This window comes from Clarias gariepinus, chromosome 25, assembly GCF_024256425.1.
Source record: "Clarias gariepinus isolate MV-2021 ecotype Netherlands chromosome 25, CGAR_prim_01v2, whole genome shotgun sequence".
Taxonomy (NCBI): Eukaryota; Metazoa; Chordata; class Actinopteri; order Siluriformes; family Clariidae; genus Clarias; species Clarias gariepinus.
The window spans coordinates 23563719-23589311 of NC_071124.1; the positions used below are offsets into that span (position 1 = coordinate 23563719).

At 39.5% G+C, this 25593-nt stretch overlaps 2 protein-coding genes across 4 annotated transcripts in view; one reads left to right on the forward strand and one right to left on the reverse strand.

Annotated features, from left to right (window-relative positions):
- Window positions 1–66: 66 nt before the first annotated feature.
- Window positions 67–12106, reverse strand: acot11a (acyl-CoA thioesterase 11a). Of its 2 annotated transcripts, XM_053487098.1 has the most exons (16): window positions 11939–12106; window positions 11293–11470; window positions 8506–8575; window positions 7748–7808; window positions 6997–7098; window positions 5848–6004; window positions 5139–5286; window positions 3320–3439; window positions 3096–3234; window positions 2944–2999; window positions 2614–2680; window positions 2361–2444; window positions 2146–2279; window positions 1011–1142; window positions 724–850; window positions 67–541 (listed from the first exon to the last, which is right to left on the reverse strand). In XM_053487098.1, the coding sequence occupies exons 2-16, from the start codon at window positions 11459–11461 to the stop codon at window positions 383–385; spliced, it is 1725 nt and encodes a 574-aa protein (XP_053343073.1). In that variant the 5' UTR covers window positions 11462–11470; window positions 11939–12106; the 3' UTR covers window positions 67–382. The 2 variants fall into 2 exon arrangements, with proteins under 2 accessions (XP_053343073.1, XP_053343072.1); XM_053487097.1 differs by lacking the exon at window positions 11939–12106 and having other exon boundaries at window positions 11293–11544.
- Window positions 12107–14804: 2698 nt separating this feature from the next.
- ssbp3a (single stranded DNA binding protein 3a) overlaps window positions 14805–25593 on the forward strand; it is a 33132-nt gene continuing 22343 nt past the window's right edge. For both annotated transcript variants that reach the window (XM_053486692.1, XM_053486693.1), the window contains exons 1-4: window positions 14805–14883; window positions 15633–15705; window positions 16749–16810; window positions 17173–17257. In XM_053486692.1, the coding sequence (XP_053342667.1) occupies window positions 14828–14883; window positions 15633–15705; window positions 16749–16810; window positions 17173–17257 (276 nt within the window). In that variant the 5' untranslated portion in view covers window positions 14805–14827. The remainder of the gene's footprint in view (window positions 14884–15632; window positions 15706–16748; window positions 16811–17172; window positions 17258–25593) is intronic.

The following is a 25593-nucleotide window of genomic DNA, read 5'->3' on the forward strand; positions in this document are numbered from 1 at the left end:
AGTGGATTTTTTATAATAGGTATCCTTTAAGCTAGTTAAATACAAGATGGACAAGACAATCAGATATCATATTTTGATTTATCGTATCTTTATTGTGATTGTATAAAACTCGCCAAAAATTGGCTGTTTATAGAAGTGTGTTTCATTTCTCATTTTAAATATAATTATTAATAGAATGCCATGCTCAACACCTAACATCAGAGATAGCACAAGTTAAAATGATCCTGTACAATGTTATAAACTTTTAATATACATAAATAAATCTATTTCCACATATTCCCTCAAATTGGCCTGGCCATAAAACAACAAAGTCTAGTGTTCCGTTTGTAAAAAGTACAGACCGGTTTATAAAAACTGAACAGTACGGCGTCAGTAACGAGGTCTACAGAGAAGTGGTTGAGATGAGAGAAGGTCCGACTCTGTTGTTCATCAGGTACTCATTGCAGGAAAAGAAGATGGAACAAAAACTGGACGAAAGTCCGGCGATGTCCATGGCGAAGAACGGCAACACGCCCGGATTGGTCTGGTTGTAATATGAGATCTGAAAATGAAAATATGAAAAAATTCCAGTAAACATGCATCATGGGTTAAAAAGCAGCAGGGACAATATTTTTTAAAATCCCTGCGCTAATAACAAAACGCATTTCTTTAGCCAAAGCGAGTAACCGGATGACTGCGATTACTAAACTCGATTCACACCTGTCCTTTAAAAATAACACTTACCTTTGATACGTTTTCGGACATGGCGTAAATGGTGAATCCTGCACAAAGCATCTCCCCTCTGTTCATGTCCTCTGTTGGAGGGTGGGTGGGCAGAGTGACCGAGCGTAAAGCGATAACATAAGGATCCCTAAATACGCCAAATACAAAGATTTCAGTCAGAATAATGACAGATGATGAATACAAACCTAAATAACCCTTATACTCAGATACAGTGCGACTAAACTGCAGATACTGGATTGTTTGGTCAGAAGGTGTTGATTATTAGTTTCCTTTAGCATCTTGCTCACCCGGTGTCACACGGCGGCCTCCTGGAGGCGAGCAGGATGAAATCCTGGCCTTTTCCTACTTCGCTCGCAGATGGAGTAAGAACGTGGTAGATCAGATCATCGTCGTCTACCTGGAGGATGGGCTTGCACTGCCTGTACATGACAGATGTAGGAGATGCTCAGTGATGCATGTTACAGTAAGTCTATGATGCAACAATCTTAATAAGAGTGCGTGCTGGATCAAGTGCTATTTTATCAGCTGTATAATGTATGCGTAAAACCAGGATTATTTTTTTTATTAACATGCATATTCTAATGATATGTTCTAACGATAATATATTACACTAACTACCGGTCGTCGAGCTGCCAACCAAAATCAACATTTAAAAAGCGGAAGGATTCGCAGCAAGAAATCACATCTTAATTCATGATTCCTCTTGGAACCGGCTGCTTTAAAGAACTGAATGAAAGTGGCTCCCTTTTCTTCTTGCTACTGTACTTGCTAACATTCTTGGGACCCATGGTGCTATGTCTTTACAAGATCATGCACAAAATGCAAAAAAAAAAAAAGTAGAAAAATATATATATATATATATATATATGCTCATATGCCAAAAATGTTTCGTATGCCGGAGCAAATTTCTTGCAAAGTTTTTATTCTTAAGGCGAAAAGTCTTTAAACTTATTTATTTTACTTATTTACTTTAGAGATTTATTAGACTTGATGAATCTCCGTTTATTTTCCTTCATCTTTTTTAAGTTTCATTTAACTCAAGCTTTTTCTTCAGCCAGTATTTTCTAGCCCGGATCTATTTTCAGGTTTAAACCCTGTCCAAGGTGCTTCTACTCATGCAAGGAATTTAAATAATCTGAATACAAAGCCATGAAAATCTACTCAAATATGCAGAATTTGCAAAATGCAGAATCCGACTCTGAATACAAGTAAATTCTCGATGTATGTAAATATCGATGGCTCTAAAATCAACTCTTAGATAGGTTCTTTTTTGCCACTCCAATTGTATTTAAATTAATTTCGTTGTTGATTTCGTGCTTCTTTTTTTTTTTTTGCTTTGCCCACTTCTGTATTTCTAACCAACTAAACACCAAGTTCCTCTTTTCTGTTTTCAGTGGTGTAAAACCAGTTACCCCTCCGTACTTGTAGTGCGTGTCCCATTCGGGCCTGCGGCTGAGATCGGAGAGCAGGAGGAAAGCTCTCGCTGCTGGGACGTTCACCTCCGTTTCAAGCCTGACGCAGAGGCTCTGATTCTCCTCCAGAGTGTACAGCCGCACCTAGGAACCCAGACAACGCTCATCACAAGCACAACATTAGCGCTTGACACAGTAAGATCTGAAGAAGAGAAGCATACTCACGTTTTTCTTCTGAGAACTCAGAACCCAGGTGTTTCTGGACGCCAACGTCTTCAGCGCAAACACGTTGTTGTAGCTCAGATACACCTGTCGGCAGTGCAGTGATATTTTTGAAATCATTATCATTTTGCGGACAGATCATCAATCAAAACTGATAAGTCGGTGTTGTGCAAGGCTATATAACTTTTACCTGAGTGTTATCTCTTTTTTTTATCTTTTATTGTTTTATCTGGGTTTATAATAAGGGAGTGGATACCTGGTTACTGGGGTCCCAGGGGACAGACAAGGGCACTTCAGTGTGTTTACAGGAGATTATGTATTTTCTGGATGGAGAAAAAATAAATAATCTTTGCAAAACAGGACATTATACAGTATAAGAGCAAACCATGGCAAGACCGCTAAGCCTATGAATTGCTTTTGGTGTTAAATACTGTTAAACTCTGTCTTCTGATTGGTCAGAGGCTAAAATAATTTCGAATAAACAGATGCCTCACAGCAAAACCCATCATGTAAGTTGCATTATTTCATCTTGATTTGACCAGATATTTATTTTTTTTGCAGATTTTTTTTGTTTTCAGCTCAGTACCTGTCGAGTCGAATCTTCTTTCGGGCAATCGCCTCTTGGTATCTCCTTTTCCCATCCTGTGAATTATTAGAATCAAATGACATTTTTAGAAATCCAGCTAATTGATATTAACAATACACCGAAAGTCTGAACAGTCCCAATCTTGGCCTCACCAGCGGTTCAGGTCGTATTCGGGGTAGCGGGCGTGGCCTGCCTTCGTTATCCAGCACCTCATAAGTCATAAAGGCACTGTTAATGTGTCTCAGAGGCTCCTCCCCGTGATACGCCTCTGCACATACGCCCACCTCCATACTGATAAAAACAAAAAGAACACGCTCAAAACAGCTGTATCACTTGATGATGTCACTTCCTGTCTACAAAAAAAAAAAAAACTCACCTGTTCTCAAAGGTGTTGTTGACGATGGCTTTGAGGATGACGCGGTCTCCAACTTGAGACGGTCCTCTGAAGTGAAACATGTCTATGGTTCTCAGGGTCGGGTGGGCATGGCTTAACCGGCTGAGAAGACACAAAAGTGCTGCGATGAAGCAGAGCTACTGTGACCACTCTAATAGAGTGTTTTCATTAAAAAGTGGTGCTTTACTCCTCTATTTGCAAATGTTTACAATTTCAATTTATTATTGAAGAATATTATGCAATTTTATTCAAAAGGACACTCGGGACCTAGATCTGATAGAAGATTATTGTTTACCAGGATGACTAGAGGAGAAGAGTATGGAGAAGGAAGAACGTGCTTGTGTTTCTAAGCGTACTACATCATTATTAAACAACATGGAGGCAGTGTTTGTCATGCGTGTGTATGGCTGCCAGCGGAGGAAACTCACTGGGGTTTATTGATGATGTGGCTGCTAATAGAAGAAGCAGGATGAAGTGTCTAGAGCTCTACGTTCTGCTTAGATTCAGTCAAGTGCTGCGAAACTGATGATTCGCAGTACAGAAGAATGATGACTCAAAACATGTGCAAAAGCAACCCAAGGCAAAGTAATGGATTGTTCTTTAAAGGGCTGAGTCAGTCACATGACCTCAGCTGCTTTTCGCTTACTGAAGACATAAATGCAGGCGGAAAGACCCACAAACATGAATCAACTGAGCTCAAGGAGGAAACTCAGCATGTGCTGACGTCCATGGGTTACGAACATATCAGGCAGTCACTGAATGCAAAGGATTTACACCCAAATATTAAAATTAATTCTAATATTCAATTTTTTTGCTAGTTCGTTCAGTTACTTTTGAGCCTGGGTAGAAAGGAAAAAAAACTGGTGGTAATTCCTTAATTGTTAATGCAATATTATGGTTAAACGCCTTAAATTAAAGATGAAAGTCAAAGTCAGCAGATTTTGACTGCTTTATTTCAAATGTAAAAAAAAGAAATAAAATAAAAGACAAATCGTTGTGCTGTCTAAATACTAAAGGGACGTGACTGTGCATGTGAGATCCACAATCAGAAATCAGATTAAACAGGACAATCTCTGTAATCTTGACACGCACAACGTCGTAATATCATTTATTATTCATAATATAATTCGTTTCTATTTTATAATGCGTAATATACTATATATACTGTTTTATAATGTAAGCGAGCGATTGCATAAGGTGTCATCTCTGTGTTTTGTTCTTCACTATTAAAGTACAAACCTTGAACTGTTGACCAGCGAGTCACTACAAATGTGAGTAAATTATTAACCACAGATTCGAAAATGCTCTACAATAGAAGCTGAACTCTGATAAATTCCTGGTATAAATTCTTCATTATCGGTCAAACCAATAAAAACACGCTGACCTTTATGTGCTGTTCCCTCTCCAGAAATCACAATGTCACAAGGCCAACACATGGATTTCTATTTTTTTTTCACTTTGGTGATGTTTTTGTATGAAAAGTTTAAAAACAACAATAACGCGTATAATCATTAATGTTGTCTTCTGTATGAACGCGTTTATTTAACATTAATGGAAGATGTCTCCAGAGTCAATCTTTTGCTTTAATATTTGATATTGTTCGGAACTTTTTGAAACCCGGAGGAAAACCTAGGGTTAGCACAGGGAGAACATGTAAACTACACACACACAGACCCAAGGCAGAAATCAAACCCGCAACCCTGGAGGTATGAGGCGACAGTGCCAACCCTTTACAACAAACGTGCTTGGTACAGCGTGATATAATAGCATGGTATTATAAACACCTTTGGCGTGATGTTACCTGGCAGCAATGGTGGCTACGTTTTCCATCCACGCCATGATCTGGCCTCCGAAAGTGTTCACCTGGTGGTTGGCGTGTGTAGGCAGTACCAGCTCTACGCTCTCTACTCTTGTTTTCTCAGTCGGTATTTCTTCCTCCTTGTCCTGGCCTTCGCAAAAAACACACATTATAATAAATAACAGATATTTATGCAAATGCAATTATTACGCGAAGTTATTTTTATATGTTATTTTTAGACATGTTGGGTCTCCAGTCAGTTTAAACAAGCAAATTCCCTGTTTGTATTGGCTGAGGTTTAATCAAGCCAATTAGATCCACCCGTACTGTGACCTCATATAAGAAGAGCCCCTCCCCCGGCTTGTTGCTCAGCAGTAGGTCATTTACATAGACACTGAAATGGGGCATTCAGAAAAGGAGTGAGTTTGGGAGAGAAAAGTGTAAAAAAAAAAAAAAAAAAATGCAGACGTATCTATAAAGATATAGTCAAATTTTCTTTTTTATGACTTGTCGTGTGACAGGAGAAAGGGGTGCCAATAATTTTGCACATTTTTGTGTAATTATTTAACATAAATTACAGCAACACTAACTAGACAAAACACACACTCACTCACACACACTCATGCCAATTTCCGTGACATGGGACAGGAAAATGAAAATGACTGAATGTCCTTTTGTGCATGTTTTTCAAGGAATTAAAACTACCTCTTACCACACACTCCCTCGCTTTTGCTCGCCTGGAAAGCGGCGTCATTCAGCAGATCTTTCATGATCTCGACGTGCAGCAGCCTCATCCTCCTCCTCTCCGCTGCAACGCTGTACTCCAACTTCTCACGGTGTGTGTAAGGGACCAGTTGCTTCAGATGAACCTGAACACACACAACATTGATTAACAACTTCTTATCAATCAGGTTTATAAACAACGTAATAAAAACACACATGTTCACACTTGTAGTGTGTATGACCTGGTGTAAAAGTCAGAACTTTCCTGGATACTATCCTGGGTCTAAAAATCGGACTGACTATTCAACCTAAAGGTCCAAATCCCCTGGAAATGAGATGAAGAACATCAACATTTTCCTCTGAAATGTTGGAAGTTTGCTTAGAAATGACTCGGCAATTTCAAAACTTTCATCTCCTCCCCTATGTTACAATACATAACAACATTAGCTGTTTAGACATGATAAGGCTAGGATAAAGCTAATTTGCACTAGAACAGCTACTGAGTTTTTAAAGGTAGCTCAACGAGTTCACTTTCCCATCATTTATCACAAAAAACGTGAGATTTTTAAATATTACACACAAAAAAACCACCACAATCTACAGTACATTGATATTTCACATAGATTTTACTTTGCAGGATTTAAAAGCTGCTAACATAAAATACAATAAAGTCAATTAATGGTAATGTTAGCTTGTTAAAATGATTTTAGCTGTAAACAACAAGCAACGTTTTATTAAATTGTTTTGCTTTCGGTTTGTTTTCTGGTTATTTGTTTTCTCCAGTCTCAAACATGAACGCTCAGTTAGCGATCGATGCTAATGGGGGGGATTTTGGTAGTTCCAAGCTTTTTGCTAGCAATTTTCTAACATATCTGAGGAAAAAGTTGATATTCCCTATAAGTTCATCTCATTTCCGGGAACGCTGGACCTTTGCAGTATGTTTTAAGGTAGATTTCTTTTCCCTCTCACTGATTATCCAGGAAATGGTCCATGTTTCTTAGTTGCTAAGCAACAGACAGTGAACTCCCATATTTATTTATTTATTCAAATGGGAACAAAATATTGATGATGGATTAACGCAAAGCATTTGCATTAGCAAATATATTTGGATAATTCCAGGATGATAACGGCGCCTCACCTTGTCATTACCTGTCCTCCGAGCCACAAAGGTGGCAAACGCCTGGCAGACTTTCCAGTGGCAGTTACTGTACAGGTCCTCACAGCTCACCACTATCCCCACCTTACACACACACACACAGAATATTTGGCACAGGCATGATTAGGCTGTACAACACATTTGAGTCATGAACTAACAACCTTTTGTATGCTTATCTGAGGGTCGGGTTTTACACCGGTGTTTGATTTGCTTTTTTCATTGTGCAAGTACATTTATCAAGAATTACACAACAACTGAACAGTTTGTATATGCATCTGTAGAGCAAACTGCAGAGAAGTTTAGAGCCTTACATTACCACAACCATAATATTATTCTTAATAGTTCATTGTATTTAGATCAGTCATCATTTGCACCGCTTTATCCTGTATACAGGGTTGCGGGAGGCCTGGAGCCTATCCTAGAAGACTTGGGGCACAAGGCAGGGTACACCCTGGACGTGGTGCAAATCCATCGTATCGCAGGACATATACACATATACACACTACGGGCAATTTGGGGAAACCCGATTAGCTTAATCTACATGTGTTTGGATTGTAGGAGGTACCCGAAGTACCCAGAAGAAACTCACTCAGGACTCGAACCCGGACCCAGGAGGTGCAAGGCGACAGTGCTAACCACTAAGCCACCGTGCTGCCTAATATTAATATATCTGTAGTAAATAATTTAAGCTTAGCGATGAGTCTGGCAGGGTGAAATGTGTATTTTTTTTTACCTCCATGCTTGTGTTGAAAGCTCTGTTGACTTTAGCCTTGATGTTAACCACTTGTCCAACACTAATATAAAAAATAATACATTTATAATATATTTATATCTGCATTTATGATTTGTAAAAGAGATACAAATACAATAAAGTGTTTACCTAGCATACATTTACACATTTGGGGTTTAAAAAGAATTACTTTTAAACAGAGAAAGAGGGACTATGGAATAAAATTTAATTGTGAGAAATGCACTTTCAGCAAGAACACACATCTGATAAACTTATGTCAAGACAAGGCTAAGTCCCGAATCCCTCTCTAACTCCTGATCAAGGGCACTACTTGGTGTGTGGAACAAGGGATTGGACACCCTACAGAGCGCACTAGCATTCCATTTAACACTATTTGACATTCGACCCCGGAACCCAAAAGTTAACAGCGCTGATACTCTAAAGCGGAATAAATGGAAATATAAAGTAAATCTCATAAGTTTATCATAAATCTCATATGGTAATTAACTACCTTGTTAATTACACTAACTGTCGCTCACTAACTGTCAGTCGTCAGCTCCGCCAATCGGGAGTTAGTTAGTTCTGACAGGCGGGGAAGGAAGTGTTGGTTAACTGGTTAATCTGTTCATAATTAATGGTGCGTCATATAAAAGTAATATTACACCCGAGGTCATGCTGTTGTACTGAATATCAGCATCCCAGCTGGCACAACCTTGAGTGTTATAAACAGATTTATATTTTTCTTTATTCTTTTTCCTTACCTGATGGTGTGCTCGAAGTGAATGTCATCCACGGAGGCTGTGACACACGAACATCCTGCGTGTCTTTCAGCTGGAACCAGAGGAACACAAAGCGTTATGGTGCATTTACTAAAAGGTCAAAAATGGCATTGGAGCATACAGTAAATCGCTTCCGTCAAGACCCAATTTATTTTAATAATACCCAGGTACTGTACTCTGCACATGCAATGCACAGTACTCATATGTGTAGAATGTTTAGACTGAATCCTATTCAGCCACTACTGAATATTCATAATCATATAAATAGCTTAAACCTTTGTGGTATTATCAACGAACTGAATTAAAAATGACTACTGAAATGTAAAAACAATGTAAAAAATGTAAAAAAACAAAAACAAAAAACAAAGGTGAGACAATATCACGATGCATTTTTTTATAGCTCGTGTTATCACGGGATAGCTCATTCTCTGACGGAGTTTAAACCGAATTAACAATTTCATAAATAAAATTGGTTACATTTACAATTGGCTTAAATTTTTTTTTTATAGAAAATCACAATATTTATACAATCATTTGATTGCTGATTGTTTAAATGAGAAAGAAAATATCCATTTAGATAAACAATTTGTATAACATGAAAAATCCCCACAAAACACATGTTTAAAAAAAACAAAAAAACTAAACTGGAAGTCGTTTTTAACATGCAAATATTTCCCAAACCTTTCTGAAAGGGCACATTATTACATTTGAATTAGAAACACAGAGCTGAAAAGAAAGAGATTCTGCAAACAAGAGACGTAAAGTGGCAGCGAACACTTTTTAATCAGCATCGAGTTCACACAGGAGAGCGGTTTGAAAGATGGCCTTTGTGCGAGTCGAATATATTTGCATAATGTCGTCTTCAAAAATACTTTCAGTTATGCATATTTTTAAGCTAAAATTTGACTTGTCTACGTCTGCATCATATTTATTTTCTACGTTTACAAGAAAGCAATTTATTAATTTTATTTGATTAGATTTTAAATTTAATAAGATAAGCCTGATGCGTCATTCACTTTCTCACTCACTCTCTGTACAGCAGGGCTTCCCAACCCTTTTTTACTGGGAGCACTGCCTGTATCCAAGAAAAGTTGAGCCTGCGTGTCTGCTTGTCTGACAAGCCTTCAAAACCACAAATTTGACCAAAATAATTTACCATTTTCACTCAGTTAAGCCTAACACCTCCAGGGACGAGGGTTAAATTGGAACCTCGGGGAAAAGAAGAATATAAACAGGGTATACTGTACATAGTGTAAAAAAGTATTATAATGTTTTCCAACTAATAGAAATTTTTGGTAAATTGTATGGCCTCCTAAACGTTCTACACAACACATACACTACCAGTCTAAAGTTTGGACACCCCTTCTAATTCCATACAATACTGAGGGCGTTTATCCAAAATACACAATAATCTCATTTGAACAGTTGATATTGAGGTGTGTCTGCTACTTCTGCTCTGTAAATCCTTTATATTGGCTTATGCTGGTTGTTAATTGGTGATTTCTGAGGCTGGTCACTGGAAGGTCTTCATGAGAGACAGTTTCATCATGGAGCTCGATGGGTTTTACAAATGCACTCGACACAATACTGTTCTTGCAAGAACTGTTCCAGAACAACTGACCTTCATGTCTTAAAATACTTGTAACCTAATATGTGTTATTTCATAGTTTTGAAATCTAGAGTATTGTTCTAGGATGCAGAAAATACGTTGTAAAACAAAATAACACTGAATTAAAAGGTGTGTCCAGCTGGTATTGTATGTACAACTAGTTAGATGAAATCATCAAACTACTATAAGTAATAACCCCCAGAAAGATGAGCCATACACAATTTTATAATGCATTCTTAGACTAATGATGACAAACTAAGAGAGGACCCTGCAGTCACTTGAAAAGAATTGCAGGACAACCTGGAAGCAGCAGGAATAACAGCGAGACAGAACCACAATAATTGACAAACTGCATCACAGTCCTCTCTGGACTTACACCTCACAGCTGAGCTACACTTCCTCTGCTTAAAACCGAAGCACAGAGCTGCATATCGAAAAGCATTTAGATACAGAACTCAGAACCGATAAGATTCAGAATAAATCTGAAGTGCAAAATTTCTGTTATGTTCGTGCAACGGCTTCTCACACATCCAGCGCTAAGTGGAATTACTGGGAGGGATGTTTATATTTAGTCAAGCGGAGATCCAGAATGTCACAGCTCCCTCCGGCATCCAAACCTGAATGACCTGTTCTTTCCAAGCGAGCTAATCTTGCCTGCTCGAGTGCCAAGACCGCTGTACTGCTCATAAACAACGTAAAGTTTCTACTCTTACACATGACTGTTAGATATTCAACTGATATTAATTTTCTAGTGCAGATTAAAAGCAATGTGTGAGTTGTCTCGGTGTGCTTCTTGTAATTCGTTATTGTTTCCATATGAACGGTCGTACGCAGGAACGTAATTATTAATATTTAATTGTACAAAAATACATTTAATATGTAAATATGTAATCTTTAAAATAATGATGTTTTCTGACAGGAGAGCTGCTGTTAGGTGAGTGAAAACGAGAATACTATAAATCATAACTTTAAATGCATAAAGAAATTTTCCTATACAGTAATAGCATCTCACTAATTTTGTTTTATTTATTACTTATATACTATGCAATTCTCTTAAAAAAACACACACACTCATCAGGAACATTTTAAAACATATCAGTGGTACTGGACCAAAGAGTTATTAAATCACACCGATGTTATGAATTAGGTTTCACACCCACCAGAGAGGCAGGCAGTGGAGTCCATCCATTTGAGAAGCTGCCCCACGTTCAGCTCCTTGCAATGGTTGGCATGGCAGGGAAGTATGATCTGGCTCATCTTCATCTCCGTGGGGTTGCGATACACTCGTCCGTCCTCCTTGACCAGGTCCGGCTCGTCCAGCTCGGCCATCCTGGAGATCTGAGTGTGGAAGAACATGGTGGGTGAGTGAATCAGCTGGGGGTTCATGCGTTGTCTGTCATGCATGCTCGTGTGTGGGTTAATTTTACAATGTGGGAGGATTTTATTACAGGTCCAAAGTGTTATTTAGTTTGGGAATGCGCACATGGGATTGGGATTGAACCCAGATGGAAAGGAGGGTTGGAAATTCATTTTCTCATTGGTGCATGTGTGAGCATGTGTTGCTGTTCTTGTTCTCTCTCTCTCTCTCTCTCACACACACACACACACACACACACACTACCTCTGACATGTTTTGGAAGCATAGTGCCACGCATGCATTGAAAAAACTATTCCCACTAATAATAATAATAACAACAACAACAATGCACACTTAAACCATAACATCACAAACTCTAAAGAAACCTTAATGTAAACAGATCAATGACGTCACTCACGTCTTAAAGTACTGCGGCTTTTTAAACTTACCTTTCAAAGCACCTCTTCACCCTTGAGTCAGGTTATATTATTATTGTTGTTGTTGTTATCATAAATTCTCGCGAGATTTGATTCAAATTTTGAGCGAGAAAAAATACAAGGATAAATAAAACGTCTTTTCTAAGAACCGCACGAGCTCAATGGAACTCTGTATGTTAGAAAGCGCAAAGCCACGCCCATTGTGCTTTGAAGTATGTTAGCCCCGCCTTCTGGATGGTATTGGTGGACTTTTTGGTAAGCGGTCCAAATGTATGAAAAAAGCCCCGGATGTAAGTCGTTGCGCTCGATTGCAGCGGTGTTGCCAGGTCCGTTTTATATACATCAGGGTGATTTTTTCAGTCTTGATTTTGTGTGCAGTATTTGTATTAGATGGGTTTTAAATACACACACACACACACACACACATTCGTTCAGTCACATTGGAAAACGCAACATTATCAGGGTTGCCAGGTTTTTGTAGCCAAAAATAATAATAACAATAATAATAATAATTAAAAAAAAGCCAAAACAAGCAAAGTAAAAATCATGAGCTCATGCAAACCTGTCTGAAATCTCTAATAATATAACTATCTCTTACACATGTACTTTTGATGACCGTTTTTTTTTATAATGTATTATACAAAAGCTGTTTTTTAACTTTTAAAATCAATATAATAAATTACTGTAATGCGAATTATTTCTGTTCATTATTCATTTGAATCAGTTTTTGTCATGAAAATCTTGCAACGTTAATCTTCTTCTTCTTCTTCTTTGTCTTTCGGCTGTTCCCTTTCAGGGGTCGCCACAGCGAATCATCTACCTCCATCTAACCCTATCCTCTGCATCCTCTTCTCTCACACCAACTAACTTCATGTCCTCTCTCACTGCATCCATAAATCTCCTCTTTGGTCTTCCTCTAGACCTCCTGCCTGGCAGTTCCAACCTCAGCATCCTTCTACCAATATATTCACAATATCTCCTCTGAACATGTCCAAACCACCTCAATCTGGCCTCTCTGACTTTATCTCCAAAACATCTAACGTGGGTTGTCCCTCTGATAAACTCATTCTTAATCCTATCCATCCTTGTCACTCCCAAAGAGAACCTCAACATCTTCAGCTCTGCTACCTCCAACTCTGCCTCCTGTCTTTTCTTCAGCGCCACTGTCTCTAAGCTGTAGAGCATCGCTGGTCTCACCACTGTCCTGTACACCTTTCCTTTCATTCTCGCTGATACTCTTTTATCGCACAACACACCTGACACTTTTCTCCACCCATTCCAACCTGCCTGTACCCGCCTCTTCACCTCCTTTCCACACTCACCATTGCTCTGGACCGTTGACCCCAAGTATTTAAAATCCTGCACCTTCTTTACCTCTGCTCCCTGTAGCCTCACTGATCCTCCTGGGTCCCTCTCATTTACACACATGTATTCCGTCTTGCTGCGGCTAACCTTCATTCCTCTGCTTTCCAGAGCATACCTCCACCTCTCCAAATTTTCCTCCACGTTAATAACAACAACAAAAAACAACGTTTGGATGTTTCTACTTCTGCGAACACATTAAAGTGTGCAATATGTGAAGTTATTACTTAAAAAACAAATCTTGAACTAATTTTATACATAAGAATATGTATTATTCTGAATATTTTTTAAATATTTGATGTGAATGAGCTGTTACTATAGAAACCATTAGAATCAGATATTCTATCAGAATCAGATCTCACACACACACACACACACACACACTATATGAACAAAAGTATTTGGCCGAACCTGCAATGACATTCTATCCAAATAAATACACTTTAATATGGAGTCGGTCCTCCAGTTGGTTTTACAGCTCTAACAGCTTCCACTCTTCTTGGAAGGCCGACCACATGATGTGGGAGTGTTTCTGTTTAAATTCGTGTCCATTCATTCTGTAGAGTGTTTATAAGGTCAGGCACTGATGTTTGGACGAGAAGGCCTGGCTCACGATCTCCGTTCCAGTTTATCTCAAAGGTGCTCGATGGGGTTGAGGTCAGGGCTCTGTGTTCGGGCCGGTCAAGTTCTTCCACACCGAACTAATCAAACCATGTCTTTATAGTCCTTGCTTTGTGCACTGAGGCTCAGTCATGGTGGAGTAGAAAAGGGCCCTTAACAAACTGTTGCCACAAAGTTTAGTAAAGGATAGCATTGTCCAAGATGTCTTGGAATGCTGAAGCATTAAGATTGTTCTTCAGTGTGGAAAAGGGGCCAGATTAATTAAAACACCTGAATTCAATAATTTAAAAGTTTGAACAAATACTTTTGTCTATAAAGTGGTTTATCAGTATGTATTCACAAGGTGATGTGGTGAGCTTAGCTTAGATTTGACAGCAGGTGGCATTGTGGGGCAGGAAATGTTTCTCTCTCACACACACACACACACACACACACACACACACACAGAGAGAGAGGGAGAGAGAGAGAGAGAGAGAGAGAGAATAATAAATGTGCTACATACAGTTTATATTGCACATTTACAATCAAAAACATTTTAATTTTAATATTTTGTTATAAAAACTGTCTACGTGTCTGTTTTTTTGGACATTTTTGCAATGCAGCATTTTTATGCCTAATTATTACATATAAAATAAAAATATTGTAAATGTAAAAATGTAAATTATTATGCATTTACACATTAGTTTTATCAACTAAAATCAAATCTTTATATTTAATACTTTATATACAGTATTATATTTCCGTTCTCGTGCACAATGAGAATCTTCTATCCTTTTTTGCATAACAGATTCATTCAGTTTGCAACTCGCGTCCTAATTGGTCGAGCCCTTTGTCTGTCACGTGGTATCTGCCCGAGCTCCTCCCACCGCTCGCGCTCTGACTCGCAGCCGTTGCCTAGGAGCGCGTGAGAGCGCAGTCATGTTCCCTAAAGGGAAAAGCGCGGCGGTGCCGTCGGACGGCCAGGCTCGGGAAAAGTAAGCGATAAAACTCTTTCTTTTTATATTATTCATTTAAGGGTCAGGGAAATATGTTGCTGCGGTTCTGGTGGTTCATTGTGTCCGGCTGGTTAAAGCGTAATAGTGCTGGAAAGTGAATTAAAGCGCGAGTATGGCAGTGTGTTTGGGTAGTCTCAGCTCTACCTGGGCTACTGCGCACTATCGTACTAAATAGTGTGGGGAGAGTAGTGCGCATGCGTAGGTAAGGTCTGCTTTAATCATACTGCTTAGTAGGTTAGTGTAGTGCGGTTATCGAGCTTTAGATATACACATGCTTAGAAATGAGTTTTTTTCTGTTTATTTCAGGATTATTTTAAATTATTTAATTGAATTCTTGTACAATATGAGTATAAACTCTTTTAATGATTTTAAGCATATTAAGCAAACCTATGGTTGATACAAACATGTGACTTATTATTAATTATATAGCATATTAATTGGAAAATTTTATTAATTGCAAAAGATCAATGTTTAATTCCAGCATTTACTTCATAGATATAATTGTACAAAATTAAAGAAAGACCTTATATACATACTTTCACTCTATTTGTATTGTTCATGATTGTGGATCCTTTGTTTAATTCTTTTGATTTTACACCCAATTGAAAAGTGCACTAAAATGAATGTTGATGTTAAACCGATTGTATGCATTTTTTTGTGCATGATCTAGAAATATGTTTTCAGACCCATTTGAAAAATTTAAAGTGATATTTTAAACTCCTTTACAGGTTGGCGTTATATGTCTATGAGTACCTGTTACACATTGGAGCTCAGAAATCAGCACAGACCTTCTTATCAGAGGTAAAGTTTCACCTTGCTGTTTTTTCCAAACGTCTAAACGTTTTGTGAAATATACAGTTTGTCTGTACGTCATGTCTATTCTAATGATCCTTTAAGCCTTTTACCAGCGTATCTCAATGAAGTCATGGGATGTCGTCATTTTAGTCACAGGGGGTGGGACGTATTTAATTGATTGATAATCGGTTTGCTCTGACTCCAAAAAAAAACCCTTAATTTTTGTGCATCTTTCCTTCCATGTTATCAGTTTCACTCTTATCAATTTCATTAAAGTAAGACATCATGTTCCAATTATTACTGTTATATTATGGTAATATTTCTTTAATAAAATATGATAAATATTTACGTAGGCTATATTTTTAGTGCATGATGATGTTGTGTATTGTTTGCTTTAAGTAATTACTCACTCTAATTACACAATAGCATCATGGATGGAGCCAAAATGGATAAGAGTACCACGTGTGTCTTTATTATTCCCTGAGCCTCTTTTTTTTTTTTTTTTTTTTTTTTTTTTGTGAAAATGTACAACTTGTTAGTCCTGATCTTTACTCTTTAGCTGTTCTCTGGGCGTGCACGTATACTTTCTGTGGTCGACCCGCCTGTGATTACGTCAAGATGTCCAGCTCGTGTGATAAGAGGGGGGATGGAAAGGATGACACCAACACAGGCTTAAAAAAAAGTTAAATGAAGAAAAGTTTGATCAGATTCAAGAAGTTATTTCTCGGTCAAAGCGACAGTTTTGACCCAGACTTTAATCAAACACTTGTGTGATGATGTCTCTGTATGTAGGACACTTTTAATTTGTGAGTGTGTGTGTTATTTTATAATTTAGTAAAAGGTAGGACATACTACTTGAGTGGCATACTTCTGAACTAGACTGTAGAAGACTTTAAAAAAAATTAAATATAAACAAATATTTATAAATAATAAATCCACTCTTCTTCTTGTTATTGTATTGTCCATGTCAAATATCCTGTATACGACACTATATCTTGCAGGAAAGTTCACTCCATTGTCTTTTCTTTTTATTATTTTTTATTTTTCAGATCAGATGGGAAAAGAACATAACGCTTGGTGAACCTCCAGGCTTTCTCCACTCCTGGTGGTGGTACGTCCATTTCTCTTGTTAGACAACATTACCACTTCTCACTCTCATTATTTTATTTTATCTTGCATAAAGCTAATTCAGCGTACATTAGATCTCTTCCGTTATGGTATTCCTGAAAAATCCAGGAACAGTTTTTCCGAGTACACAAATAAAACCAGGCGATGGAGCTGAATCAGCATCATTCAGCTAAAAGCAGCCCAATGGGACGCACAGTTCATCTTCATTTGTTAGCAAGTACAGGTGTAATGATGTGATTTGTCTGTATGATGATCTATTGTGATATATTTCTGATATATCGGTGTAAGAAGATGGCACGACATAGCTGTAAAAGAAGATAATGGCTAATTTTTTTGTGTTTTTAGTGTGTTCTGGGATCTCTATTGTGCAGCGCCGGAGAGAAGGGACAACTGCGAACACTCGAGTGAAGCCAAGGCTTTCCATGACTACGTGAGTGCTTTGCAACTTTCCATTCATCCACCTTGAACTTCTTAAGCAGTGTTCGGAAAAAAACATGCGGTCGAAGGCTTGCTTAAGTCTCGATTCTAATCGGTTGGAACGCTGACTGTAGTGTCTATTTAAAACATGTGTGATCGTTGGTATGGGGAAGTTTTCTTTACCAAGACGAGTTAGTCTCCACTGTCCTATATTTGACCTTAGAGCTCTTTCAAAGTATATGTGTGTGTATGTGTTTGTGTGCATTAATGACCCAGCCGAAACACATCTTAGAAAACGCATTCCCTCTGTTTCACTCCTTTTTCAAACGACTTGTTTCGGTATCTATGTAAATGAGATGCTGCTGAGCCACGCCCCTCCAGAGAGCAGCACAGCTGAGTGACAGAGTGCAGGGGCTCGTATTTTATGAGGTCACATAAGTTGACAAGTCTAATAGGCTTGTTTAAACCCTAGACAATACAAACATGGAAAAACATTTTTTGTTTTTAATGTACGGCAACCCATGTTTAAAAAATGTCAAGTTTGCATTAAGGGTGTCCAGTTGACATTTTTGTTTGTTTGTTTGTTTGTTTGTGGTTTTCCCATTATAGTTGCATATTGCTGCATTTTTTTTTTTTTTTTTTTGTCTCTTATTAATTTCAAGAGAGAGAGAAAATAATTAATACTTTCATAACAGAAATTCCAAAACGTTAAATGTAAATAAGTGCATAAACATAATGTCTTTTTTTTTTTTTTTTTTTAAATGGTTGTCAGTTTTATTGTGGTATAAAAGGAGGTAATCACTTTGGGACATGCTGTTCTAGCAAAACAATCAACTTTGTAACTCACCTTCATCACAACAACTTGTCAGTAATTTGTATTTATTTATTTTTTCACGACGACAGCATAACACTCTTTTCTTTTTTTACTTAAAATATCTCTCAAAGCAACTAATTAATGAAGAAATGCATAAACGAACATTATCAGAGAATGCCTGGGCCACACCCACAAGTAACAAACAGGCGCAACAACTCGTTATGTTATATATTCGCAATACATTAGCGAGCTTCATTGCAGCGTGACTTCACTTATAAGTTTGTGTGTGAATAAATGTCTTTTTTTTTTTTTTTTTTGGTTATCATACGAGTATTTATCCAGGTCATTTATGAGTAAACAACAGTAACTCGGGCTCGTCGGTGCAGTCTAAGAACGGATTCCATCTAACTATTTTACTATAGGTGAAGTCATAAGAGGTTTAAACATGTAAGAGCAGTTAAAACACAATGAGGTAATAAAAGTAGCAGTTGTGCGAGTTTAGTGTCGGGCTCACACAGGAGATTTACATTTCATCTGCGCTTACACCTGTTTACAAAGTCTGAGACGCATTCTATCCCAAATGTGGATACATCCGCCTCCAAACCGCATTTGACAACCAAAACATATTGTGATGTCTCAAACACACACACACACACATACACACACAAACTCCGAAGTTTGCAGCATCACAGGAAATTAAAAACAGCATGCAAAATCTGTGCAACCGTCTTTTGCATACGACAACTGAAAACAAGAAGGAATACAAACACACAGTCGATTTACATGTGACTTCCAGCACTGTGATCCGGCTTCGATCCGGGTTCGATGCGGTTTCAATACGACCACCTTAAATGATTTAACTGCACGGCCTTTACAGTTTTAAACATGATCGGAACGAAACGACCCAGCGTTCACCGTTTGCGACGGGTGATGCCGGACTATTCTAAGAAACGTGGAAGAGAAAGTTATATATTTTCAGTTTCGCTCTCGTTAAATGACGTCTAAAAAGCCGAAACTGTACGTCCTGTGGTTGTAGAGGTTTTTCCTCCAGAACATATGCGGTTTGCAGATTTTTAAACGAGGAAGGCTGATGAGTCAAAGGAAACGCTTAACTGTCACAATAACATGAATGTACTGTATTGCTGGGCTAATAAATAACTAAATGTGTAAAAGAAAAATGTTGAAAAGTAGGAAATGGAAATGTTATTGTATGTGAAATGCAGCTTAAATAGACCTGGTTATTATTAAATGTATAAGCGTATTAAATTACAAATTACAATTATTTCTCAACCTGAAGGATGCAACAGTCAATTTTAATTACAAATTCATAATTCCCCAGTAAGCACCGAAAGGTGAAGCAGAGCAGAACTTCAGAGAAAACGGTTTATTCTCGCATTTCTGGCTCGAAGGACCCGAGGTTCATATCACGGTACAGCAGAGAGCCCCAGAGGTTTCCCAGATAAGCCCCGGCCGAGTTTATATATCAGGGTTTAAACTGCGCGTAAAAACGTTCTGTACAGAATTTAAGCTCGTCTCGCTTTAAGGCAGCGCAGCCGAGCCTGCGGATACAGACATCTGTCTGTGTGGAAATTATAGCTGCATCGTATTTCTTCACGTCTAACACCGCGGCGGCGTTCACACCACGAGAGCGAGGAACAAGGCGTTCATGAAAATAACGACAAAACAGGGTGTGGCTTCAAAGCTGCAGATACAGGAGGACGTTAGCGGGAGCGGTTGTGGGATTGTAAAATGTATTATCTTTTAAAAAAATAATTTAAAAAGAGGTTTTGATATAAAAATAGGAGATGTGCAGCCATGTGGTGTGAAGCGAAAATTGGCGTTTTTGGATTTTTTATTTTATTTTTTTTAGGCTTGTGTGCGTTTTATTTCTAGGTTATTTGTTTGCTTAATTTCTTTCTTTTAGTCTAGTCTGGTCATGCTTGATTAACCAAAAATTTTTCAAGGCTTGTATAAACCCTCATCATTATTACTATCCTAGACAAGACATGTTCACGCTAATCAAGATTTAGATAAACAGTGTCATAATGCATTTTATAAAAGTATAAAATGCCAATAACCAAGATTAACATTATTATTATTATATTTTTAAATGCTTGATGCTTATTAAAAACTTTGGCGTCAGGTATATGAATAAAACCCGTTCGATAAAGTATCCTTAAACATTTAAACGAGCGCATCTGGCTGCTGTCGGAAAACAAACCCACACCTTCTGGTGGCCAATCAGCATCCAGAAGTGACAGAGGATCTTTCCCGGAACGGAAGAGGCGATGCATGCACCTCGGCGTCTCTGTAGCATTATTTAATAAACTCTGCGAATTTATTTTTCCATTTTTTTTTCTTCCTCAGGCAGCCGTGGCCCTTTAAGCCAGAAATAGCTGTTGGAGTGTTGGATGGGGAGTCGCGTGGGGGAGGGGAGCCGCGAGGCCTGATAATGTCGAGGTTAGCTCGAGCGCTTTAGCTTTTTAACCCTGGCGAAGCAGGAAGGGAGGGGCATCGAGACCCCATGTACAACCTCCTCTCTCATTTAGAGCATTAACCGGGTGCAGGGATCAGGCGTTTAGCAGAGAAGGAGTTAATCATTATTTAATTAGTTAATATACATCGTTTACACACACACACACACACACACACACACACACAGACATCCAGGAAGTAAACAGACACTTTTGGATTCATGAGCAAATGTACACACCAAGATGTGTTGCTGTAATTATGACTAGTGTTTGTTTCCTCCGTAGATTAGATTGAAGTAGAATAGACGTCTGATTGTTTGAGAGAGCTGGAGTGTCGGTCAAGTCTGAGAACAAGTCGTCTCGAAGACGCGCAGCTAGGAATGTTGAAATCTTGAAAAGTCTTCCTCTTGTTACCAGAATAATAGTGTTTTTTGTTTTCCTTTTTTTAGAAAAAGGAACGAAGAAAGCATAAAAAAAAGAACAGCGCTCTCGTTCCACACGCAGACGAGTTGTTCATGTTAAAGCCGCTAAAAGAAAAGTCGACAGAGTGTTAATCATGCGTTAATAACTAAACCTGACCCGCTCAGACATTTAACACATTCCAGAGCGATACATTACATCCTCGAACCGCGCGGCGTTTACGTTTTTTTTTTTTTTTTTTTTTGCGCTGCACGTCTATGCCATTTAATGCTAACGTAAAGAGCCGGTGTTTGTCGTGTCGTGTTTCCGCCGGACGTCTGAGCGTTTTTTAGTCTTTTAGACTTTCCACACCATCAGCTATTGTACAGCGATCGATTTTCGTCTCGGCACTCGGGTAACGCGAGGCCCGGTATGTGTGTCTGTGTGTGTGTGTATATATATACGTGTGTGTGTGTGTTCAGGAACGATCTGTGTAAACACACGATTTAATGGCCCCGATCAATCAAAGTTCTGAGCAAGATGACACACAGGAAGTCCGTGTGTGGGGTCTCAAGAGATTCATCACTCTATTTTTATCTGTGTTTGTGCGGTGACATCAGAGATACGCCACGGCTGTGAAAGGCTTAACCCTTACGGAGCTTCTGTGTGTGTTTTTTGGGGGGTGTGTTTGTCTGTCCTGCTGAGTCTGTGTGTGTGTGTGTGTGTGTGTCTTTCTCTGAGACAAAATGCTTCATTTGATCAGGGGGATGGTGCTGATAAAGACACGCTCAGTGTGTGTGTGTGTGTGTGTGTGTGTGTGTGTGTGTGTGTGGTAGTAGTAGGGACACCAGGGCACAATAAGACTTTTTCAGCCCCTGAAATTCAGTTTGATTTAAAGATGGCTAAACACCAGACTGTCAGTCACATGATCCCATTTGATCACTGTTGCCATGGTAACTTTTGTAAATTGTTTGGTTTGTTTGTGGGTGTGTATCGACTGTTTCCGATGTTGTTTTTGGGTGTGTATTAACAGTTTTTTCTTATTGTGGGTGTGTATCAACTGTCTTTTCTGTTCTTGTGTGTAGGTGTGTATCAACTGTTTCTTGTTGTTGTGTGTGGGTGTGTGTCGACTGTTTCTTGTTGTTGTGCGTGGGTGTGTGTCGACTGTTTCTTGTTGTTGTGCGTGGGTGTGTGTCGACTGTTTCTTGTTGTTGTGCGTGGGTGTGTGTCGACTGTTTCTTGTTGTTGTGCGTGGGTGTGTGTCGACTGTTTCTTGTTGTTGTGCGTGGGTGTGTGTCGACTGTTTCTTGTTGTTGTGCGTGGGTGTGTGTCGACTGTTTCTTGTTGTTGTGCGTGGGTGTGTGTCGACTGTTTCTTGTTGTTGTGCGTGGGTGTGTGTCGACTGTTTCTTGTTGTTGTGCGTGGGTGTGTGTCGACTGTTTCTTGTTGTTGTGCGTGGGTGTGTGTCGACTGTTTCTTGTTGTTGTGCGTGGGTGTGTGTCGACTGTTTCTTGTTGTTGTGCGTGGGTGTGTGTCGACTGTTTCTTGTTGTTGTGCGTGGGTGTGTGTCGACTGTTTCTTGTTGTTGTGCGTGGGTGTGTGTCGACTGTTTCTTGTTGTTGTGCGTGGGTGTGTGTCGACTGTTTCTTGTTGTCGTGCGTGGGTGTGTGTCGACTGTTTCTTGTTGTCGTGCGTGGGTGTGTGTCGACTGTTTCTTGTTGTCGTCTGCGGGTGGGTGTCGACTGTTTCTTGTTGTCGTCTGCGGGTGGGTGTCGACTGTTTCTTGTTGTCGTCTGCGGGTGGGTGTCGACTGTTTCTTGTTGTCGTCTGCGGGTGGGTGTCGACTGTTTCTTGTTGTCGTCTGCGGGTGTGTTTCGACAGTAATTTATGAAGGGTATCGGCTGTTTGCGTTGGTTTATGGTGCGGATCAATTGTATTTTCTGTTGTTGTGTGTGGGTGTGAATCTGCCTTTTTGTTTTTGTTGTGTGTGGGTGTGTGTCGACTGTTTGCGTTTGTTGTCGTTTCTGGGTGTGTTTCAACTGTTTGTGTTGTTATTTGTGGGTGTGTATCGACTGTTTGTTGTTTTTGTTGTTGTTGTTTGTGGGTGTGAATCTCCCTGTTGTTTTTTGTTGGTGTGTATTGACTGTTTTCGTTGCTGTTGTTTCTGTTGTTTGTAAGTGTGTATCAGTTGTTTCCAATGTTGTGTGTAATAGTGTATCGACCTTTTTTTTGTTGTTGTTGTTCTGAGAAATTTCTGAGAAACAATTTTTTTTTGTTGCAGTACAGAAAGAATCAGATCACACTCTTTTTACAGACTGTGTGTGTGTGTCTGTGTGTGTGTGTGTGTGTGTGTGTGCAGTATGTGGGTTTAATTTGGTTCTCAGGTCTCCTCCATCCTCTGTAAAACAAGTCAGTAGGTAGTTTGGCGAGTCTAAATTTGCCCCTAGGTGTGAGTGAATGTGTGAATATGCGTGTGTGTGTGTGTGTGTGTGTGTGTGTGTGCGCCTGCCTGACCTCTGTGATGGACCGGCTTCCCAGAAGTCATGGCGAGTCTAAAAGATTTCGAGATGCGAGTGATAAACTACAGCTACATTTTGCTTTGCAACTTCAGCGCGAAGCTAAAATATAAATACAGGATACTGAATACGGTCGGTCCGATAACGCGTGGCGAGGCGGCGCGCTGACGTCCAGCTCTGATCCACGGCGTAAACAGGACGCTTTCAGAAAGACAGTGTTGATGTTGTACTGTAGGTTGTGCGCAGGTTCACTCTGCTCTGCTCTGCCAGCAGAGCCTGGGGATTAGTGAGGGAATGGAGAGAAGAGGAAGGAAGTGAGGCGAGAGAGAGTGAGAGAGTGTGAGAGAGAGAGAGAGAGAGAGAGTGTTACTGGAGGGCAGAGAGCAGGAGAAAGGACGATGGGGGAAGGGTTGCTCAGATGAGCACTTTTCTCTTTTTTCTTTCTTTCGTCTTTTTTTTTTTTTTGTCTGTGCATGCTGCGCATAAACAAAACAATATGCAATGTGATGTGCAGCTATGATGTGGTTTTTTTTTTTTTTTAGTTTTTTTTTTAAAGAGCCGTACTGTAGTGCATGATCAGGGAAGTGTGTGTGTACATGTTTGGGGTTGTGTGTGTTTAGGGTTGGGTTAATTATCTCACTCACTGATAAGGGCACTCTTGGCTCAACATGCCAATTGTGTGACTGCGCATTCAGTCGTCTATGTCTTAACTCTTAACTATTCCAGGAATTTCCTTCACTCTTCTTTCTTTCTCTCTCTCTCTCGCTCTCTCTTTTTCTTAAATGAACAGCTCTGCTGTTGTTTTCCAAGCCGAGATAGAGGTGGAGGTAGAGGTGGAGGGTGTGTGTACGTGAGCGGAGGAGGGAAGAAGGGGGGCTTGGAGAGAGAGAGAGAGAGAGCGCTCGAGTCTGTAGGGGGTTGGAATGCTGCGCTGCGCTCTCGAAGGCCAGGCGGAGGATTAGAGAGCCAACGATTTGCCCAAATTCCTCATGATATTGTGGAGCTTCAGGGGGAAACGTCTCGACCTTCGCTCAGATGTTCTGTTCCTCTCATGCTTCTTCACAATAGATTCGTTTGGTTTACATTCCACAATCTAATCTCCAAAAAGTCCCTGGAGAACCGTTTCACTAAATCCTTCGTCTTATACATTTGCATAAAAATAACTAACTAAATAAAAGTTACATTACAGACGTAGCTGTAATTTATTCAATAATTGGTGTCATGGTCCCAGGGATTGTGCTCTAAAGATTTGTCATTTTCTTGGCTCCGCCCCCGTGCAGCGTTTCGGTGCTGAGGTTCGAGATTTATCAGGAACCCGGAGCTCTGGGGGTTTTTAATTGATGAGCCTGTTCTAACCGACGTGTGCGGATGTGATCGCTGGCTGCTGACTGCAGGTCACGTCGTACAGCGTGAGCCGAGCACAAGAGAATTTCATCCCCCTTTGTCTCACCTGTGTGTGATATGGTTGCCGTGGTAACGCTGTAATTCTGGGATGTGCTCTGACTGGTCTGTGTTGGAAGTGAGTGCTGCAAGTGCGAGTGCACGCTCAGTTTAATCACTATACTGGACAGGACTGGTCTAGACTGGTTTATCAACCAGCCTGGACTGGATTCTCAACTCGACTGGTTTCTGGACTGGATTGTGCTCGATTGGTTAGACTGGATTCCGGACTGTACCGGTTTATGAACTAGGCTAAACTGGTTTCTGGATTGAATTAGACTGGACTGGTCAGACTGGTTTACTTTCTGAACTGAACTGGTTTATGAACTAGACTGGACTGGATTCTGGAATGGGTCCAGCTTGTGTGGTGTTAAATGGACTTTTTTTAGGACTGTAATGGATGGGGCGTTTCAGACTGGTTTATGGTTTGAAACAGTTTCTAAAATGGACGGATTCCGATATAGACTTTACTGACTTTAGGAAGAGCTTCTGGTTTCTACAATAGACCCAACTGGTCTAGTCTGGTCTTAAATGGACAGATTCTGGGATTAGACTATTTTAGATTGGTTTCTGGTCTGAATTGTGTTCTATACTGGAATAGTTTTTGAGCTGGACTGGTTTCTGTACTAGACTGGACTGGTTACTGCCATAGACCCAACTAGTCTGGTTTTAAATTGACTTATTTTAGGATTGTACTGGATGGACT